Genomic DNA, 19661 nt, shown 5'->3' with positions numbered 1-19661 from the left:
GAGGGAAGCGAAAATTTTTCATTGGCTTCTGTCTATATACTTGCAACAGATTTTAATTAAGAGAATTAAAAATCAAAAACTTGCCCGAAATCGATCAGGGTGGCTTTTTTTTTTTTTTTTTTTTTTTGGGGGGGGGGGGGACTCATAAACTAATCCACACACACACACACAATCACTTCTCCTTCATAGTCACATGGTTGTCTCCCTTGAAACAACACTGCTGTCACAGCTTGTAGTTGTTTGTAGTTGTTTGGTGTGGTGCGTAGGCCGCTTCAGCATGGCGTGGTTGAGTAAAAAAACACCCATGAGAATAAGCATAATTGTGTTAACTTCTCCTTCGTTCCTTGCATGCTGTTCGTTTTATTTCTTTGAAATAACGTCAGCTTTATTCGGCTCTACCGTATACCGATCGAACTGCCTCAGTATTGGTTTTTTGACTCGATGCATTGTGCGTACAGTGCTTGCTTTAACAAACAAAAAAAGAGAAAAGAAACTAATATACAATAGCTCTGTTAATAAGACTCAAATCTCCCCCCCCCCCCCCCCCCAACACTCGATCCCCTGTGATCATACTGTGTGTGTGTGTTTGAATACGAATACGAATACGAATACGAATAAACTTTATTGTCATGAAACGTAGTGTTTATAAGACACGGGAAGATAAATAACCAAATGATTACATTGTTTCTTTTTTTTGAAGCAATTATATACAAATTCTCCCAATTTAGTTTGTACTTTGTCTACTTGCAAAAGTGATTTGGTACATCATATGAATATATAGGTAGATTAATTTCACTCATGAAAGATTTTCGTAATTGGTTGTTTTCTATGCAGTTATCTAGAAAATGTATTTCATCTTCTATTACTCCACATGTTTCACATAATCTATTTTCCCTAGGTGTATTGAGGGCCCTAAAGGGGGGGGGTATCATCACGATCACGGGAAGGGAAATTTTAGCTTTCACGATCACAGTTACCTTGATTTTTTGTTTTCACGATCACAAACACCTTGACGAATAGAGGATCACAGAGTGATACAGCTGTGAAAAATGTACGTTGAAAATAAAATGCTTTGCAATAATGCCCATCACGATCACGATCACGAGACTTGATTTTTTTTGTCATCACGGATCACGGGCAAAGTCCCATCACGATCACAGAAATGGAAATTTCGGCAATCACGGTCACAGAAAGGTAAAAAAACGCCAATCACGATCACGATTTTAAACCCTTTGGGGCCCTCTGTATTGCTGTATCTACCAGTTTCAATTTTCAGGTCGTGGGCACTTATTCTCAGTTTACACAACGATTGTTTATATTTTCTTTGTTTTATGCTTAACAGATATGGTTCCGTTTTATAATTTGTTACTATTTTTTGATAAAAATTTAACTTTGGTGAACTTCTTATTTGACCTTTCCAGAATTGTATCTAATTTTATTGGAGTTCCAATCAGTTTTGACATATAACATATTTTAACCTTTTGACATTAAAAGTGGATTGATTTTTCCACACATGATCTAATCCAATGACTTGTAACAATTGTTTTACAAATGATATCCATGGATATGTTTCACTGCCTTTGGTGTACATAAGATTATATACTTTGCTCAGATGAGATGTTTTTGGAAGATCCAATATGTGTAACCAGTACGCAATGATATTACATATTATTGTAATGCTAACTGGGAATCTTCCTAATTCTCCTAGTACTGGTACTACCATAGTTTTCTTATGTACCCCAAGAATTTGTTTACAGAATTTTGAATGAACTTTTTCATGTTGATATTTACAAGTCATGCATTCTTTAAACATTTTTGATAAATCTAATAGTTCATTTGTATTAATCTGGTGTGTGTGTGTGTGTGTGTGTGTGTGTGTGTGTGTGTGTGTGTGTGTGTGTGAGTGTTTTGTGTGTGCGCACGTTGTTGTTGTTGTTGTTGTTGTTGTTGTTGTTGTTGTTGTTGTTGTTCAAGTGTTTCTGTTGGCTTATGCAACACAGAAAAGTAAGTAAGATCAGAGACTACACGAAACTTAGGCATATACTCGTACTGACTGACGCCAATTAAGTCGATTTCAACCACTTTCACCCACGACGGGAGGCCCTGCAAAGGGAGCGCTAAGCTTCTCCTTCACGTGCAACGATTGGACTCACAACCTCATATCTTGCCAGATCGACTTATACATGAGATAAGTCCATCCGTCCACTTGGTCACAAACCAAAATCCCCAATCCTAACATATCTGTTCAGAGTAAGAATTGCATCATGAACTAATCTTATGAAAAGTTGGAAATTAAGTACCAAAAAAAAATCTACAAATCTAAAACAAATCATAATAATATTTGTTGTTGTTGAATACATATAAAAAGTCCCACTCTGCACAAATGATCAGTGAGGATGTTGATTTGTGGAATGTGTCTCAGAGGAGCTTTCTTGGGCATGTCTAAGACAGGGAATGTGTGTGTGTGTGTGTGTGTGTGTGTGTGTGTGTGTGTGTGTGTGTGTGTGCGTGTATAAATGGTGTCGCACGCATCGACGGTCTTTTCTTTTGCACCAATTTCTGCTCTTGATATTTACCCATTCGGTGTGCCAAATTTGGTTCTTCAAAACTGGTTCTCTCCAGTTGCATATCAATATGTCTTATCTTTTCGTTTAAATAAACAAAAGGTGGTAAACTATGAGTAAGCGCCTGAAGCTAGCGTGGCCCGTTGAGTAATTGTAGGTTCAGTGACCTACACTCTAAGCGTTTTCGGAACACACCCCCCCCCCCCCTCCCTCCACCCTACAACAACAAAAATTGAAAATAAAAAAAATTATGGCTTAGATTGCACCAGATTCCTCCATTTTCCATAATTTTTATCAACTTTTTCCGGGGGGGGGGGGGGGGCATGCCCCCAGACCCCCATAGGAGCCGGTCTTTGTCTTCTAAGTGAGGGTTTTGAAAAGAAGTTGGGTCATTTGTTGGCTCAGGTTGCACCAGATCGGTCAATTGTCTTTGTTTAGATCCGAATTTGTCTTCTTAAATTTGCCTTTTGGAAGGTGTATTAGGGGAAGTTTCTTAACTCAGATTGCTCCATTTTCACTGGGCTTGCCCCCGGACCCCTTTTGAAGGTTCGAACGCTTCGCACCATCAACTAAACGCTTCGAGTCGTCGAATTGTCCCTATAAAAATGTGAACCCCCCCCCCCCCTTAGAAATGACGTGATCCGCCCCTGGGTCTAGTATAACATTCAAAAAGGAATAGTAATCTGAAGGTACTGCCAAGATCAGACACAAATTGGGTGAAAGTGGTGATCGAATTCGACGGTGTCTGTCATGCCGACAAACAAAACAAAACAAAACAAGACAAGACAAAACACTACGACACAACTGAAACAGGATCAGGGACGTTCGGATTTGAATTGCAAGGCCCTTTTGTTCATGTGCATGCTATATGACGCTTTCTAATAATCTAAATAAGGCCTATTCCTCTCACTTCTCCACCCAAGATAAGCACTATACGGAGAAAATGTAAGTCAAACATGAAAACGGTGCCCCGTACCTAAGCATATAGTTGAATGAACCCTACAAAAGCTGTTGAAGTTCATGCATCTAATTCTAGCTCGAGGTTTATACACTTGTAAGTTTATCGACAGTTTACTTGGCCTTGAAATATAAGTTGACTGTTAATAGGCTTAATGTTGTTGAATCTAGGCCAGAAAGATCATACACAAAATAGTCAGTTTAAAACGACAGTACAAGAGCACTCTCTCTATCTCTCCCTGTGTCTGTCTGTAAACTGTCTCTGTCTCTCTGTCTTTGTCTGTCTCTGTCTCCTTGTCTCTGTCAGTCTCTGTCCGAGTCTGTCTGTCTGTCTCTCTCCTTTTAAACACACACACACGCACGCACACACACACACATACACACACACACACACACACACATACACTGACACACACATACTCACACACACCCACACCCACACACACACACACACACACACATACACACACACACATACACTGACACACACATACTGACACACACACACACACGAAAAATGAGGGCGTGACAGTGCGGCCTCAATTTTCACAAAAAGCCGGATAGGACGTCATCAAAGACATTTATCGAAAAAATGAAAAACATCCGGGGATATCATACCAAGGAACTCTCATGTGAAATTTCATGAAGATCGGTCCAATAGTTTTCGTTGAATCTCTCTACACACACACACGCACATACATACACACACACATACATACACCACGACCTTCGTCTTGATTCCCCGTCTATGTTAAAACATTTAGTCAAATCTTGACTAAATGTAAAAACAAGTCGCGTAAGGCGAAAATACAATATTTAGTCAAGTAGCTGTCGAACTCACAGAATGAAACTGAACGCAAAGGCAGTGAAATTGACAAGAAGAGCGGGGTAGTAGTTGCGCTAAGAAGGATAGCACGCTTTTCTGTACCTCTCTTTGTTTTAACTTTCTGAGCGTGTTTTTAATCCAAACATATCATATCTATATGTTTTGGAATCAGGAACCGACAAGGAATAAGATGAAAGTGTTTTTGGAATTGATTTCGACAATTTGATTTTGATAATAATTTTTATATATTTAATTTTCAGAGCTTGTTTTTAATCCAAATATAACATATTTATATGTTTTTGGAATCAGCAAATGATGGAGAATAAGATAAACGTAAATATGGATCGTTTTATACATTTTTATTTTTTTTTACAATTTTCAGATTTTTAATGACCAAAGTCATTAATTAATTTTTAAGCCACCAAGCTGAAATGCAATACCGAAGTCCGGGCTTCGTCGAAGATTACTTGACCAAAATTTCAACCAATTTGGTTGAAAAATGAGGGCGTGACAGTGCCGCCTCAACTTTCACGAAAAGCCGGATATGACGTCATCAAAGACATTTATCAAAAAAATGAAAAAAACGTATGGGGATTTCATACCCAGGAACTCTCATGTCAAATTTCATAAAGATCGGTCCAGTAGTTTAGTCTGAATCGCTCTACACACACACACACACACACACGCACACACGCACACACGCACACACGCACACACGCACATACACCACGACCCTCGTTTCGATTCCCCCTCGATGTTAAAATATTTAGTCAAAACTTGACTAAATATAAAAAACCAACTAAAAACTAAATTAAAAACAACCCCTCCCAAAAAAGATATAACAAAAAAACACTTTATGGGAAACTTTGTATTCAGCTTTGCAATATCTTTGCATGTATGGTTGGATAGTTCAGTTTGACTAACGCTTCGCTGATTCTGAAAGCTATACACGTTTTTACATCACGAAAGTCTCCCGTAGCGTTGTCCTTGACCTCCAAACAACGTTGTTTAACCCCCTTATTGTACAAGACCGTTCCGCCATCGAGTGTGACACAAGATAGGAGCATGCCTTAGTATAAACAAATCCACATACACACACACACACACACACACACACACACACACACACACACACACACACACACACACACACACACACACACACACACACACACAGCGCGCGCCCTTGAAGCAGAGAGGGACATTTTGGCTGAATTAATTTGATGATTTAAACCTTTGTCAATCTGGAAATAAAGTACGCGATTTTTATCAATTTGATACAAATCACTTTACAGCAGTTAATGCACGTGATTAGCTAAAACGTACAAAAGATACTACAACTCACGTGTAACCTGCACGAATTGAAAACATTATTATTTTGCACAGGAAACAGTCAGGATGTTGAATTTTGATATGTGTCCAAGAGGAAGAACGCTCTTATCCCTGGTACACAAGCCTAGACAGAGCTATGGGCATGTTTTAGTCTACACGGGAAGGAAGATACAGTACAAACCACGAACCAACCGAGACTCAGTGACACAAAATATTAATTGAATTAAAAGGCTGTTCTTGTCCCACGGAAAAATCCGACCAGGTCTGAGATGGTGAGCCTATTTTTCTTTCGCGGGAGGGACTGTGCCTTTAAGAGTTGCACACTGACCTAGCTGCCGCACAACTGCATTGGTGGGATTATATCATTCTCCTTGCAGCTTGCTGGTATACATATACTCTCGTTAAACATTTCAAAATCAGAATACCTACGTGCGTATCAAAGCTGCTGTTCTGCACAGACCTAGAAAGTGAAGAGTTCTTCAGTCTCAGCATGTCATCACTAGACAAACGAGGTAAGAACATTACTTGCAGTTTTACCGCTGCTGGTATATTTACTTTTGGTCTGATGCACATTCTAAACTCGTGTGTTTACTACTGACAAATGCAAGCGTGGCAAAACGATGGAGGCAACCTTTCTTTTATGGGAACAAATTACTTGATGTTAGGATAGGACACAAAGTAAATGCTAAAACGCAAGAAAGAACAGCATGAGAACGAAAGAAAAAGCCATTTAATCGAATTTTTAAAAACCACTATACGATGCCCAAACAAGTTATATTTCTTTAGTTAAAGAAAAAAGTCAGAATCATGTTTATTCTTGGAAACTTTCAGCCTGTAACATACGCACAAGAAGCCTAAAAAACGTACTGTATAGATATTCATGCAGGGGCTCCGTGACGAAGTAAACCCGGCTGAAAAGAGCAGGTCCCGGGACACACTAAAGCCCTGTCCAGACTTGGCCGCCGCTTTACGCTCTATGCGCCGCAGGCCGTTTTGTGCGTCGCGCAGGATTTGCCGAGTGGCCACACATCGACGATTCTTTTCACAACGCGGTATCAGTCAAGCGGGTCACCTGACAAGAAGGTTCAGTTGCATTCGACAGGCGCGCCGCGAGCGGCTGACGTCATCGCTCTGGTTTGCTCTGATTGGTCAAATTTCCGTCGTTCTATGTCTGTGTCATAGAAATTAGAACACGCGCTATTCTTCTGCAAATAACGCTTCGCGATCATGGCACGCTGCGGCGCGCCGTTTTGAGCATAAGTCAAATGTGGACAGGGTCTGCCGGGAGTGTCTGGACGGGCCTTAACTATTCCGTTATCATGCGTACCGTCGGTTCTGTTTTCAGAAAATTTACCGAATCAAGTTTACAGAGATAATCTAATTGACATACAAATAATAGTTTTTTGAAGGGCTCAGAGATCTTCCAAAAGTCGGTGTTACATTGACATGAGTGTGCCAAAGATCCTGTGTACAAGAGAAATCTACGTGCCTTCCGAAAACAAGAATGTGAAACCCTTGATGTTTCTCTGAGGGAATCCAAGATACCCCTATACATAAAGGTAGAGGGTACCTTTCTTTCTTTCTTTCTTTCTTTATTTGGTGTTTAACGTCGTTTTCAACCACGAAGGTTATATCGCGACGAGGGAAAGGGGGGAGATGGGATAGGGGAAAGGGGGGAGATGGGATAGAGCCACTTGTTAAGTGTTTCTTGTTCACAAAAGCACTAATTAAAAAATTGCTCCAGGGGCTTGCAACGTAGTACAATATATGACCTTACTGGGAGAATGCAAGTTTCCAGTACAAAGGACTAAACATTTCTTACATACTGCTTGACTAAAATCTTTACAAACATTGACTATATTCTATACAAGAACCACTCAACAAGGGTAAAAGGAGAAACAGAATCCGTTAGTCGCCTCTTACGACATGCGGGGGGCAGAGAAATAAGGATGTGGAAAAGAAGACTTTTGGTAAGTGAAATAAAGGTGATGGATCCAGTCAGGTAGAAATAAGACAACAAGAAAAGAATTGGAAAACTGCAGGGAATAGTAGGGAGAGTTTTCTTGGAAGGAAATATAGGTGAAAGGACTGGTAAGGCAGAAATAAGACAAAAGAAGAGAAGTAAAGGGGTGGGGTAGCTCTGTGGAAACTCCCGCCGCGTGAAGGCGACCCCATGGGAGCGGTAGGGGGTACCGGGACCCTCTATGCGGAGGGTTTGTGGGGAGTCCTGCATATATCTATTGTACTAGCACGTCAGTACAGTGCAAAGAATAGATACATAGTAAATTAAACATGCACAGTTAAACAAGTATGTGTACGAAACAAACAAGTCGCGTAAGGCGAAAATACAATATTTAGTCAAGTAGCTGTCGAACTCACAGAATGAAACTGAACGCAATGCCATTTTTCAGCAAGACCGTATACTCGTAGCATCGTCAGTCCACCGCTCATGGCAAAGGCAGTGAAATTGACAAGAAGAGCGGGGTAGTAGTTGCGCTAAGAAGGATAGCACGCTTTTCTGTACCTCTCTTTGTTTTAACTTTCTGAGCGTGTTTTTAATCCAAACATATCATATCTATATGTTTTTGGAATCAGGAACCGACAAGGAATAAGATGAAAGTGTTTTTAAATTGATTTCGACAATTTAATTTTGATAATAACTTTTATATATTTAATTTTCAGAGCTTGTTTTTAATCCAAATATAACATATTTATATGTTTTTGGAATCAGCAAATGATGGAGAATAAGATGAACGTAAATTTGGATCGTTTTATAAATGTTTTTTTTTTTTTACAATTTTCAGATTTTTAATGACCCAAGTCATTAATTAATTTTTAAGCCACCAAGCTGAAATGCAATACCGAAGTCCGGGCTTCGTCGAAGATTAATTGACCAAAATTTCAACCAATCTGGTTGAAAAATGAGGGCGTGACAGTGCCGCCTCAACTTTCACGAAAAGCCGGATATGACGTCATCAAAGACATTTATCGAAAAAAGGAAAAAAACGTTCGGGGATATCAATCCCAGGAACTCTCATGTCAAATTTCATAAAGATCGGTCCAGTAGTTTGGTCTGAATCGCTCTACACGCACGCACGCACACACGCACGCACGCACGCACGCACGCACGCACGCACGCACACACACACACACACACACACACACACACACACACACACACACACACACACACACATACACACACACATACACCACGACCCTCGTTTCGATTCCCCCTCGATGTTAAAATATTTAGTCAAAACTTGATTAAATATAAAAAGAAACAGAAAGACAAGAACAAGTCGCGTAAGGCGAAAATACGATATTTAGTCAAGTAGCTGTCGAACTCACAGAATGAAACTGAACGCAATGCAACGCAGCAAGACCGTACACTCGTAGTCCACCGCTCACGGCATAGGCAGTGAAATTGACAAGAGCGGGGTAGTAGTTGCGCTAAGAAGGATAGCACGCTTTTCTGTACCTCTCTTTGTTTTAACTTTCTGAGCGTGTTTTTAATCCAAACATATCATATCTATATGTTTTTGGAATCAGGAACCGACAAGGAATAAGATGAAAGTGTTTTTAAATTGATTTCGACAATTTAATTTTGATAATAATTTTTATATATTTAATTTTCAGAGCTTGTTTTTAATTCAAATATAACATATGTATATGTTTTTGGAATCAGAAAATGATGGAGAATAAGATGAACGTAAATTTGGATCGTTTTATACATTTTTATTTTTTTTTACAATTTTCAGATTTTTAATGACCAAAGTCATTAATTAATTTTTAAGCCACCAAGCTGAAATGCAATACCGAAGTCCGGGCTTCGTCGAAGATTGCTTGACCAAAATTTCAATCAATTTGGTTGAAAAATGAGGGCGTGACAGTGCCGCCTCAACTTTCACGAAAAGCCGAATATGACGTCATCAAAGACATTTATCAAAAAAATGAAAAAAACGTATGGGGATTTCATACCCAGGAACTCTCATGTCAAATTTCATAAAGATCGGTCCAGTAGTTTAGTCTGAATCGCTCTACACACACACACACACACACACACATACACACGCACAGACAGACACACATACACCACGACCCTCGTCTCGATTCCCCCCTCGATGTTAAAATATTTAGTCAAAACTTGACTAAATATAAAAAGTACCAAAAACGTGCGAAGTACGAAAGTGCACGAACAATACAAAAAGAAAATACATGCACAGTACCAAAAAAAAAAACTCACCCTAAAAATTATGGTCTCTTTTTGTTCGACATTAATTGGGGGGTAGACCGACCCTTATTGACCTAGTGTCAGTTAAAAAGCGTACAGGTTGTTTATTATAATGTTTGCTATGTGTGCAAGTGGAGGAAAGGCGGTTACTCATGTTTGTTTGTTCGTTCATGGGCTGAAACTCCCACGGCTTTTACGTGTATGACCGTTTTTACTCCGCCATTTAGGCAGCCATATGCCGCTTTCGGAGGAAGCATGCTGGGTATTTTCGTGTTTCTATAACCCCACCGAACTCTGACATGGATTACAGGATCCTTTTCGTGCGCACTTGGTCTTGTGCTTGCGTGTACACACGGGGGTGTTCGGACACCGAGGAGAGTCTGCACACAAAGTTGACTCTGAGAAATAAATCTCAGTCTCGCCGAACGTGGGGACGAACTCACGCTGACAGCGGCCAGCTGGATACAAATCCAGCGCTCTACCGACTGAGCTACATCCCCGCCCGGTTACTCATGTAAAAGCCTGGCCAGAACTGAGATAGTAAGCCGAATCGTTTACATGTGAAGGACTATGCCTTCAAACTCACCCCTTTTAACATGTGCGTTCAACCTTGACGTATTTGTGTGTACATGCATCTGACACTCCATCCTGACCTCAGGTCAAAATGAGTTCGGCTCATTCTCTCCCTGACAGGATGCCTTGAGTTGGAAACCGATTTGTTTTAACATAATTATTTAGAGCTTTTTGTAATGTATTATTGATATAGGCAGATTCGCGATCGTCGATAATGATTTTTCATGGTGTTGTCTAATGTTTAAACTACAAAGGAATTGATTTGTAAGACAGTTTCAAGGGAGCTATATTTTCGCGGCTGTATTTACTGTGCAAACAACTCGAAATATGGCAAAAGTGTCACGTGATAATCAACTGTTTGGTTTCGGCGTTCGCTGAAGCAGACGATTTTTTCTGTAGTGATGCAACCATATATTACGGTCTCCTTCCGGCAGCAGTCCCAAAATTTCGACTTGTTTTGACCTTAGAACGATGTCTTTATCATAACTGTGAAGAACAGAACGGAGATCACTATCGAAGTCGGCCAATCTGCAACTATTTTTGTCTCGCGAACACGGCTCGCAAACAACATAAGGGAGATAACTTGTTTTGATAGATTAGCGTAGGAGTTTTGCGTCCGGTCAGAGAGATAACTGGCAATAGCCGTTGAGCGATGTAATCAAAATGCTGACACTCGCGAAGAAGCTATAGGTGCGTTGTGCACAAACCCGCATATGAAACACTGCGTACACCTGCTACTATATAAATTGGGGTCACATGAAAAGAGTGACGTTCTATGGATCGGAATCGGGCATAAATTATAATAATTATACTAAGGCCACTGAGGCTTTCACGAACTTTAGGCTGACAGATTAAATTATATAGTGTCCTTAGAGTGGTAACAGATAGTTGACACCGTGAAACTCCGTTCATGTGCGTCGTTGTATTTTCGCGCCCCACCCTCTCTCAGACTGTCTCTGCAGTGTAGGTGTATCGGCGCGCGTATGTGTGTGAATCAGTGTGTGTGTGTGTGTGTGTGAATCAGTGTGTGTGTGTGTGTGTGTGTGTGTGTGTGTGTGTGTGTGTGTGTGTGTGTGTGTGTGTGTGTGTTTGCTTTTGCTTTGGTCGTCGATGTTATGTGGTAAGTTGTTTGTTTACTTGTATATATTTTCGTTTTTATTTTTAAAGAATCATCAAACTGCATATTTTAAACACACCCACATAGCCCTTCGAATTAAAAAACCCACCTAACTTTACAAAGGGGCAACAGTACTCAACATAAAGGTCTTCCGAGGTGCTGCTGAGTTGTACCCCATGAATGACAAATTGTACAGTACTTTTAGACAAAACAAAATAAAAATAGTCTGTTTACGGTAACATAGGCAAAAAAAATAGGGTCGGTAGGTCGGGATTTTTTATTATTTTTTTCTCCAAATAAAACATATTTTTTCAGTTATTTTGCCAAAAACCGGACTTCTATTTTTTTTCCCCCCCAAATGCCAAAAAAAAAAAGTCTAGGGTCCCGCGAAAAAATAGGGTCGGTCGTCGGGATACTGTAAACAGACTTTTTTTGTTTGTTTGGCCTTACCTACTTCCACACACACACACACACAAACTCACCGTGACACACACACTCTCTCACACACACACACACAAACACACACATTAACACACACGCACGCACGCACGCACGCACGCACACACACACACACACATACACACACACACCACACACACACACACACGGTACATCGTTGCAACCGATTTTAATGTCTTTTTACTTTGTTTTACACAGGTCTGAAGGAGCGGTTGACTGCCGGGGAAAATGTGCTTGTTGCAGAGGGTTACCTGTTTGAGTTTGAGAGGCGAGGCTACTTGAAGGCCGGGGCCTTTGTACCGGAAGTGGTTCTCAAACACCCGGATCTGGTGCGCAGTCTCCACGAGGAGTTTGTTCACGCAGGAAGTGACGTTGTCTTGGCTTTCACGGTATGTTGAAGGTTATTATATGGCCGAAAATGATTTCAGACTTATTCAGCAGACATTTGAAGATTTGATATACACTTGAAACAGTAGATATTTGGGCCGGTATGCAAGACTCGAGATAAATTGTACCATCAATACAGTTTATTCCGGACAAGAGTCTCTATATAGTAGACATTTGTGACCCTCCACCACGAAATGAGTCGCATGTCACCTCGCGCGGTTCTGCGCGAGTGTCTGGGGAGTGTCTGGTAACAGCCTGTGGGTCACCTTAGTCACAGGCTTATAACTCAAACAGTTTTCGCTCTTTTCTAAAACGGTTTTCACCACTGGATAGAGCATACAAAATTATTTAGGAAAATGTAAATATATGAAAATCATGCAAAGGTGACATGCGACTCATTCCGTGGTGGAGAGTCACATTTGATGTTCTGATATAAACTTCAAACAGTAGATATTTGGGCCGGTATGCAAGAGTCGAGATAAATTGTACCATCAATGCAGTTTATTCCGGACAAGAGTCTCTACACTCGACTCCTGTATACCTGTCCTGAAAGTTTTCAAAATTTCTTGACGCATTCTGTGAGTGCTGGGACTTGTGCCATTTATGTCAAACACGTTTACAAACAGGCATGGCTTACATCATAATATACGATGAACTTATTAATAAGACATATTAAAGTGCACAAAACGTGCTTGCAACACTAACCCCTAGAGGCAATGCAGAGCAAAATGTCGTGGCATATACTCCCAAGGGCTGGTATGCACGAAGCGAAACTATGTGCCACCTACATAGGTGGTGCGCAGCCACGGGATCGGTTTGGTTGAAATTGAGATTTTGTAATGATTTCAACTTATCAGACCGTGACCCGCGGCTTATTCCCAACAAGTCGGAATCACCTAGTTTCGCCTCGCGCACATCAGCCCTGATGGCCCTGGACTACACACCTTAACATTTTGTGTGTTATTTAGCTGTATGTTATGTCAGCTCTAATGACCCTCGACTACATACCTTCACATTTTGTGTGTGTTATTTAGCTGTGTGATATGTTAGCTTAAACGCCCTATGGGCCTTAAGCCAACTAAAACCTAGAACCATGACAACTTGCTGACATCCACAGTACTACGGGCATCGGGAGAAGATGAGGCTGATCGGCAAAGAGGACCTTCTGGAGCCGCTCAACGTGGGCGCGCTGCGCATAGCGCGTGAAGTGGCCGACAAGACGGGTACCCTCATGGCCGGCAACATCTGCAACACCACCATCTTCCAGCGAGGCGACAAGGAGGCCGTTGCTAAGACGCGCGCCATGTTCAAGGTACAGAAATACATTATGATGCAGATCGGGTAAAAGGAAGGGAAGGCCTTTCGAGCAAATCATGAGGCAAAACAATGTTTGTTTTCGATGACAAGGCCACACACACAAAATTGGGTCAGTAGGTCGGTTTCAGTGCCGCAGCATGAACAATTTGATGATGATGATGATGATGATGATGATGATGATGATGATGATGATGATGATGATGATGATGATGATGATGATGATGACGACGACGACGATGATGATGACGACGACGACGACAATGATGATGATGATGATGATGATGATGATGATGATGATGATGATGATGATGATGATGATGATGATGATGATGATGATGATGATGACTTCAGGAGCAAATAGAGTGGGCAGTGCAGGAAGGAGCAGACTTCATCGTGGCCGAGACCTTCAGCGAGCTGGGGGAAGCCAAGGTAGCCCTGGAGGCCATCAAGGAATACGGAAAAGGTTTGTCAACGCATATCATATGTTTATGTGACAGGTAGACTACGGAACGCGGATTGTATCAACTGATGCAGGACATTGATGCATCCAAAACGAATTTCCTGCATCGTTTGGATACATCAGAATTTTCGGGTTTTCCCGGAAAGTGCCAAACAAAAAGCCAAATTTGAACCGGAATACGAAGCGAAACGAGCTATTTTTATCAACTGATGCAGGAAATTGATGCATCCAAAACCACGAATTTGATGCATCGTTTGGATGCATCACTCGCCGCCGGTGATTCCCCCACAGCGCGTCACGTCAACACTCAACAACTGAGGGTTAACATTAAGACAGACATACACTTTACATTTCAAAAAACACTTACCGTTCAAGGGCTTCTTGTGTGTGAGATCCCGATCGCAAAACATTTGCACAATAAGAAAAGGTTCGCCGAACACCAGTCAAAAACGATTCTTCTTCGGCCATGTTGAAAACGTCGGAAAACGAAAGTTTGAGTCGAAGGTCAAGGGCGTCGACCCTCAAAACTTCGTGTGCACAAAAGACAAACCACAAACAAAACAAAAAATGCCTTAAAATGCATAATGCCGTGACTTTGACTTGTTCCCTATTTAATGGTATGTTGTACGTTTATTTTTGTTTTATCTAACCAATCTGTTTATATTCGTCAAAATGTCATTTCAAGTTTTTCCGTGCTCAGGCATTTCTTACGGAAAGACCGGAAATTAATGATAATTCGCATGCATACAAAACCGAAAGTGATGCATCAAAATGATGCATCAAAATGATGCATCAAAATGATGCATCATTTTCTAAAAGGATGCATCATTTTCGTATCGGATGCATCAGTTTTGGAAAATGATGCATCCTTTTTGAAAATGATGCATCCTTTTGTGAAAATGATGCATCAAATTCTTGGTTCTGAATGCATCAATTTCCTGCATCAGTTGATACTATCCACGTTCCGTATTAGACTACCGTCGCCCTTCACAGCAGGCTCTGCATAGCTGTTGGCCTTTGAGTGCGAGCTATTTATAGCTCGCCGGCTGGACACCTGTGGATTGTAGAGTTCTGTTTGTGATGGGGTCTGGCGGCTGCTGTCTTCCTGTGTGTTCTTGGTTTCATTAGCGTAACCAAAACAGTGTTTATAGGGCAAAGAAATTAGCCCTAAAATGTTCAATCCTGTTTGATTGGACTTCGCCTCCAAAGGTGATTGTTGTGTTCCGGTGTCACGATTTCATCTTTCGCCTGTGTACATAATTATTTCCCCCTCGACATATACTCAAGACTGAAATGTTGTTTCCTGGTAAAATTAAGAAGTGAAATTATTTAAGGACGAAAAGCATGTCAGTTTCTTGCATGTGAAGAAAATTGGTGGTAAAATTTAATAGATTTCAACCCCAAAATCGAATTCTTCGAAAACGTGTACTGAGTGGTTACGTCCCTTGAGTAAGAAGGAAACATTTCAGGATGAATCAAATTTCTAAGTTAAATAAAACAAATTGGTTGGACAAATTTGGCCCCATGAATGTAAGGTACACAAGGTCGCTCATCAGTACTATCGAAGGGTGTTTTTTGTTCAGTGTAGAGTTTATACTAGATCAACGAGGCCGAGAAGCGAAATATCAACACGGCGAAAGATGAAAACGTCACACCGGCACTCGGTTACATTTATTTCACAAACTACATGTACCAGCTTGCCACATATCATTTAATAGAGATTTCGTTCCAATTTAGCAACGCATAAGTAGCTGGGATGGTTTTAAACGGTACGCCCCGTGTTTGTCGAAGGCAAAGGGAGAGGCGTGCCGACAGCATCAGCAAGCCAAGTTGGTTTGAATTCCTTTTGAAAAATGTGTCTCTTTGGTACGATGTTTGATGGCGTGCCCATTGGAGCGGCGTGTCGACAAAATCAGCGAGCCAAGTAGGTTCACAAAGAATTCACAATCAAAAATCGCAAAGAATTCACACAAAAATCACAAAGAATAATGTGTCTCCCAGGTCTGCCGGCAGTGGTGACACTCGCCCCTCAGGCCACGGATAAGACGTACGATGGCGTGCCCATGGGGGAGGCGTGTCGGCAGCTAGAAGAGGGAGGGGCGGACGTGGTGGGTCTCAACTGTCACAGAGGGCCTAAGACCATTCTGCCTCTCATGACTGAGGTCCGGCGGGCTTGCAAGGTACAGGGCAAGATAAGAAATCAAAATTGTCATGGGGGTTAATGGTATTTTTTTTTTTTTTCATTACTTTATTGTCCCATCGCTGGGAAATTCGGGTCGCTTCCTCCCAGTGGAAAGCTAGCAGCAACGGTGTCGCGCTACCCAGGTGTCTGCGTGTTTAGGTGTATTCAGCCACCTGCACTTATGGCAGAATGACCAAGGTCTTTTACGTGCCATTGTGATGACACGGGGGTGGGACATGGCTTCCGTCTCTGGGTCTGCACATAAAGTTGACCCGTGTCCGTCCCGGCCCGAATTCGAACCTGCGACCTTCCGATCACAAATCCAGTGCTCTACCAACTGAGCTACCGGTAATGGGCATGCACATGTATAGATGTATGCAAAAAGGCATCAGGTCTAACGTAGACTAGCTGCTTCGTTGACTTCCCTCGTTGTGAGGTACAGTGGAGATGTGTGTGTGTGTGTGTGTGTGTGTGTGTGTGTGTGTGTGCGTGCGTGCGTGCGTGCGTGCGTGCGTGTGCGTGCGTGCGTGTGAGTGTGTGTGTGTGTCTCTCTCTCTCTCTCTCTCTCTCTCTCTCTCTCTCTCTTTGAATTTGTATGTGTACGCGCGTGTTAATGTGTATGTCTGCAGAAAGGAGGGAACTGTTTCAATGTATTTCTACCTGTTACAGGGTCCTATCGCCTGTCTTCCAGTACCTTACCGTACTTTTGAAGAGTGTGCTACTATGCAGTCCCTCAAAGACCCCATCACAGGTAAGCAGAATGGTGGGAATGCGCCTTTCGTACAGACAGACAGACAAACAAACAAGCAAACAAACAAACTGACAGACAGACAGACAAACAGACCGACGTATAGACAAAGGTAAGCACAAGCGCGCACACAACCATAGGCGCACGCACGAACGCATGTTCCAAGTACGCGCGCACACTTACACACACACTTATACACACACGCGCACACACACATACACATGCACACACGCACGCACACACACACCGACACACACACACACAAACACACACACACGCACGCACACACACACACACACCGACACACACACACACACTTCCCCTAACCCTCTCAGTCTCCCCCTCCCTTTCCTTCACACACACACACACACACACACACACACACACACACACACACATCCATTTATGTTAGGCCCAAGCCATCCTACCCGTCCTACTACTGATGACAGTCTGAGGATGGGAAATATACCCCAAAAATCGCTAACATGGACCGACACACACAAGGTGTTCGATCTTTCTGCCGAAATGACGGGAACTTTAGAGATGTTTCAAAGTTAATGTCGGCGATACACCGGCATCAAACAACATTTGTGATTAAAAATATAGACATTTATCTGCAAGTCTCGTGTAAAGAATTATCTCGCTTTATTCTGAACACAAACACAACAAGAAATTCCTACGAGGTAGGAAAAACACCCCCGTCAAAGGGAAATAACCTTCTCAGTTGGTGGCAGTGACTGAGTGAGAATGGTTATTTCCCTTTGACCATTAAGATGTTCCTCTATAAGTCCTTGTATAATTTTAATCCACCAATAACTCCCTAACCGTGTGTTTGACTGGTCCCAATTTTTGTAAGGACCGTCTCAGGAATGTATAGAACCTGTTCACCAAGTTTGGTGACGATCGGTCCGTTCATTCTTGAGATCTATATGCGAACACAAACAAACAAACAAACAAACACATCGAGCGAAACCTTTCCCACCAATTGACCAAATCTACAAGGCAATCTAATCCAATCCAATCCATTTTATTACAATACAATACAATACATCACAATACTTCATTATCTCAACCTGACAATAAATAATCACCATGAACATGTATACGAAAACGCTATCGCCGCACACACACACACACACACACACACACACACACACACACACACACACACACACACACACACACACACACACACACACACACACACACAGAGTAGGAAAGAGAGAGAGAGAGAGAGAGAGAGAGAGAGAGAGAGAGAGAGAGAGAGAGAGAGAGAGAGAGAGAGAGAGAGAGAGAGAGAGTTTAGACCTCGAAAAGAACAGTACAAGCTTATTTCGCATTCATTTTGGTAGGAATGCTGACGATGAACATCATCTCTAACGTGAAAAGAAATTAAATCTTAATCGATTGCATGCATAATTTCAGGACGAAGAGAGTTCCCAGTTGACCTGCCAGCACATTTGTGCAGTCGGACAGAGATTGGAGAATTCGCACGTGCATGTCGTGCAATGGGTGTCCAGTACGCGGGTCTTTGCTGCGGAAACTCTTCACACTTCATGCGCGTCCTGGCAGAAGGATACGGCCGTTCACCGCCTTCCAGCAAATACTCTCCGGATATGAGTCAACACTACGTGTTTGGATCGGATCCCAGTTTCAAGAAATACTACCAGGAAGGACTCATTGAAACTGTTAGCCTGAATAACAAGGTCTAGGTTTTGTGATCGACAAAGTACAGGTTTTGTGAATAACAAGATCTAAGTTTTGTGAATAACAAGCTGTAGTTTTTTTGTTTAAAAAAAAATTATCAAGCTGTATGTTTTGTGAATAGTGCAGGCTTTTTTAATATCGATGTGTAGGTTTTGTGAATAAGAAACGGCAAGTTTTGTGAACATCTAGGTGTAGTTTTTTTTTAATTATAACAAATAATTGTATTTTCTGGTAAACTGGTGTGTAAACAGGTGTGTCAGCTTGTCTGGACAGTCTGTAGATTGCCACGAGCGAATGATCATTTTGTCAATCAAACTCAGTGAGTTCTGCCAATAATACAATTATGAATTCTAACACATATGTACGTATGTGTGTTACTCGGAAGAGGCTGTGTGTGTGTGTGTGTGTGTGTGTGTGTGTGTGTGTGTGTGTGTGTGTGTGTGTGTGTGTGTGTGTGTGTGTGTATGTGTGTGTGTATGTGCGCGCGTGCGGTGTGTGTGTATGTGTGTGTGTGCGCTGTGTGTGTGTGTGTGTCAGTGTGTGAATACAGTTTTCTTTCGTCCCTGTGACAAGTGTTTCAAACCAGCACTGGAAAGAAGATCCCCAGTCCCACAGGTCAATGGGTCAATAGCGAAAACCTTGGTGATTTTATTTTCAGCCTCTTAGGAGGTGTGCAGAAATCAGGACAATGAGACTTTTGTTGACTAAAACAGTAATACTATTTTTATGGAACACACGCACAATAGGGTTCAACAACATTACGTTACAGTACACTTGTAACCATTTGTAGCACCAGTT

The 19661-nt window shown here is 41.7% G+C and overlaps 1 protein-coding gene across 1 annotated transcript; it reads left to right on the top strand.

Moving 5' to 3' along the window:
• The first annotated feature begins 6050 nt into the window (after positions 1–6050).
• LOC138960908 (betaine--homocysteine S-methyltransferase 1-like) lies at positions 6051–19217 on the top strand. Its single transcript, XM_070332542.1, has 7 exons — positions 6051–6191; positions 12261–12451; positions 13567–13761; positions 14118–14229; positions 16228–16406; positions 17078–17159; positions 18582–19217. Exons 1-7 carry the CDS (start codon positions 6170–6172, stop codon positions 18866–18868), a joined length of 1068 nt encoding a protein of 355 aa, XP_070188643.1. The 5' UTR covers positions 6051–6169; the 3' UTR covers positions 18869–19217.
• Positions 19218–19661: the final 444 nt, after the last annotated feature.

Source organism: Littorina saxatilis, linkage group LG3 (assembly GCF_037325665.1).
Source record: "Littorina saxatilis isolate snail1 linkage group LG3, US_GU_Lsax_2.0, whole genome shotgun sequence".
NCBI classification, from domain to species: Eukaryota; Metazoa; Mollusca; class Gastropoda; order Littorinimorpha; family Littorinidae; genus Littorina; species Littorina saxatilis.
The sequence above is the reverse complement of the archived record's forward strand: the minus strand, read 5'-3'. Positions and strand labels throughout refer to the sequence as shown.

Excerpts from the sequence above, each read along its gene's own strand:
- LOC138960908 (XM_070332542.1), top strand. The coding sequence starts at position 6,170 with ATGTCATCACTAGACAAACGAG. Across the intron at positions 6,192-12,260 it reads GTCATCACTAGACAAACGAG|GTCTGAAGGAGCGGTTGACT; the intron begins GTAAGAACATTA and ends TGTTTTACACAG. Across the intron at positions 13,762-14,117 it reads AGACGCGCGCCATGTTCAAG|GAGCAAATAGAGTGGGCAGT; the intron begins GTACAGAAATAC and ends TGATGACTTCAG.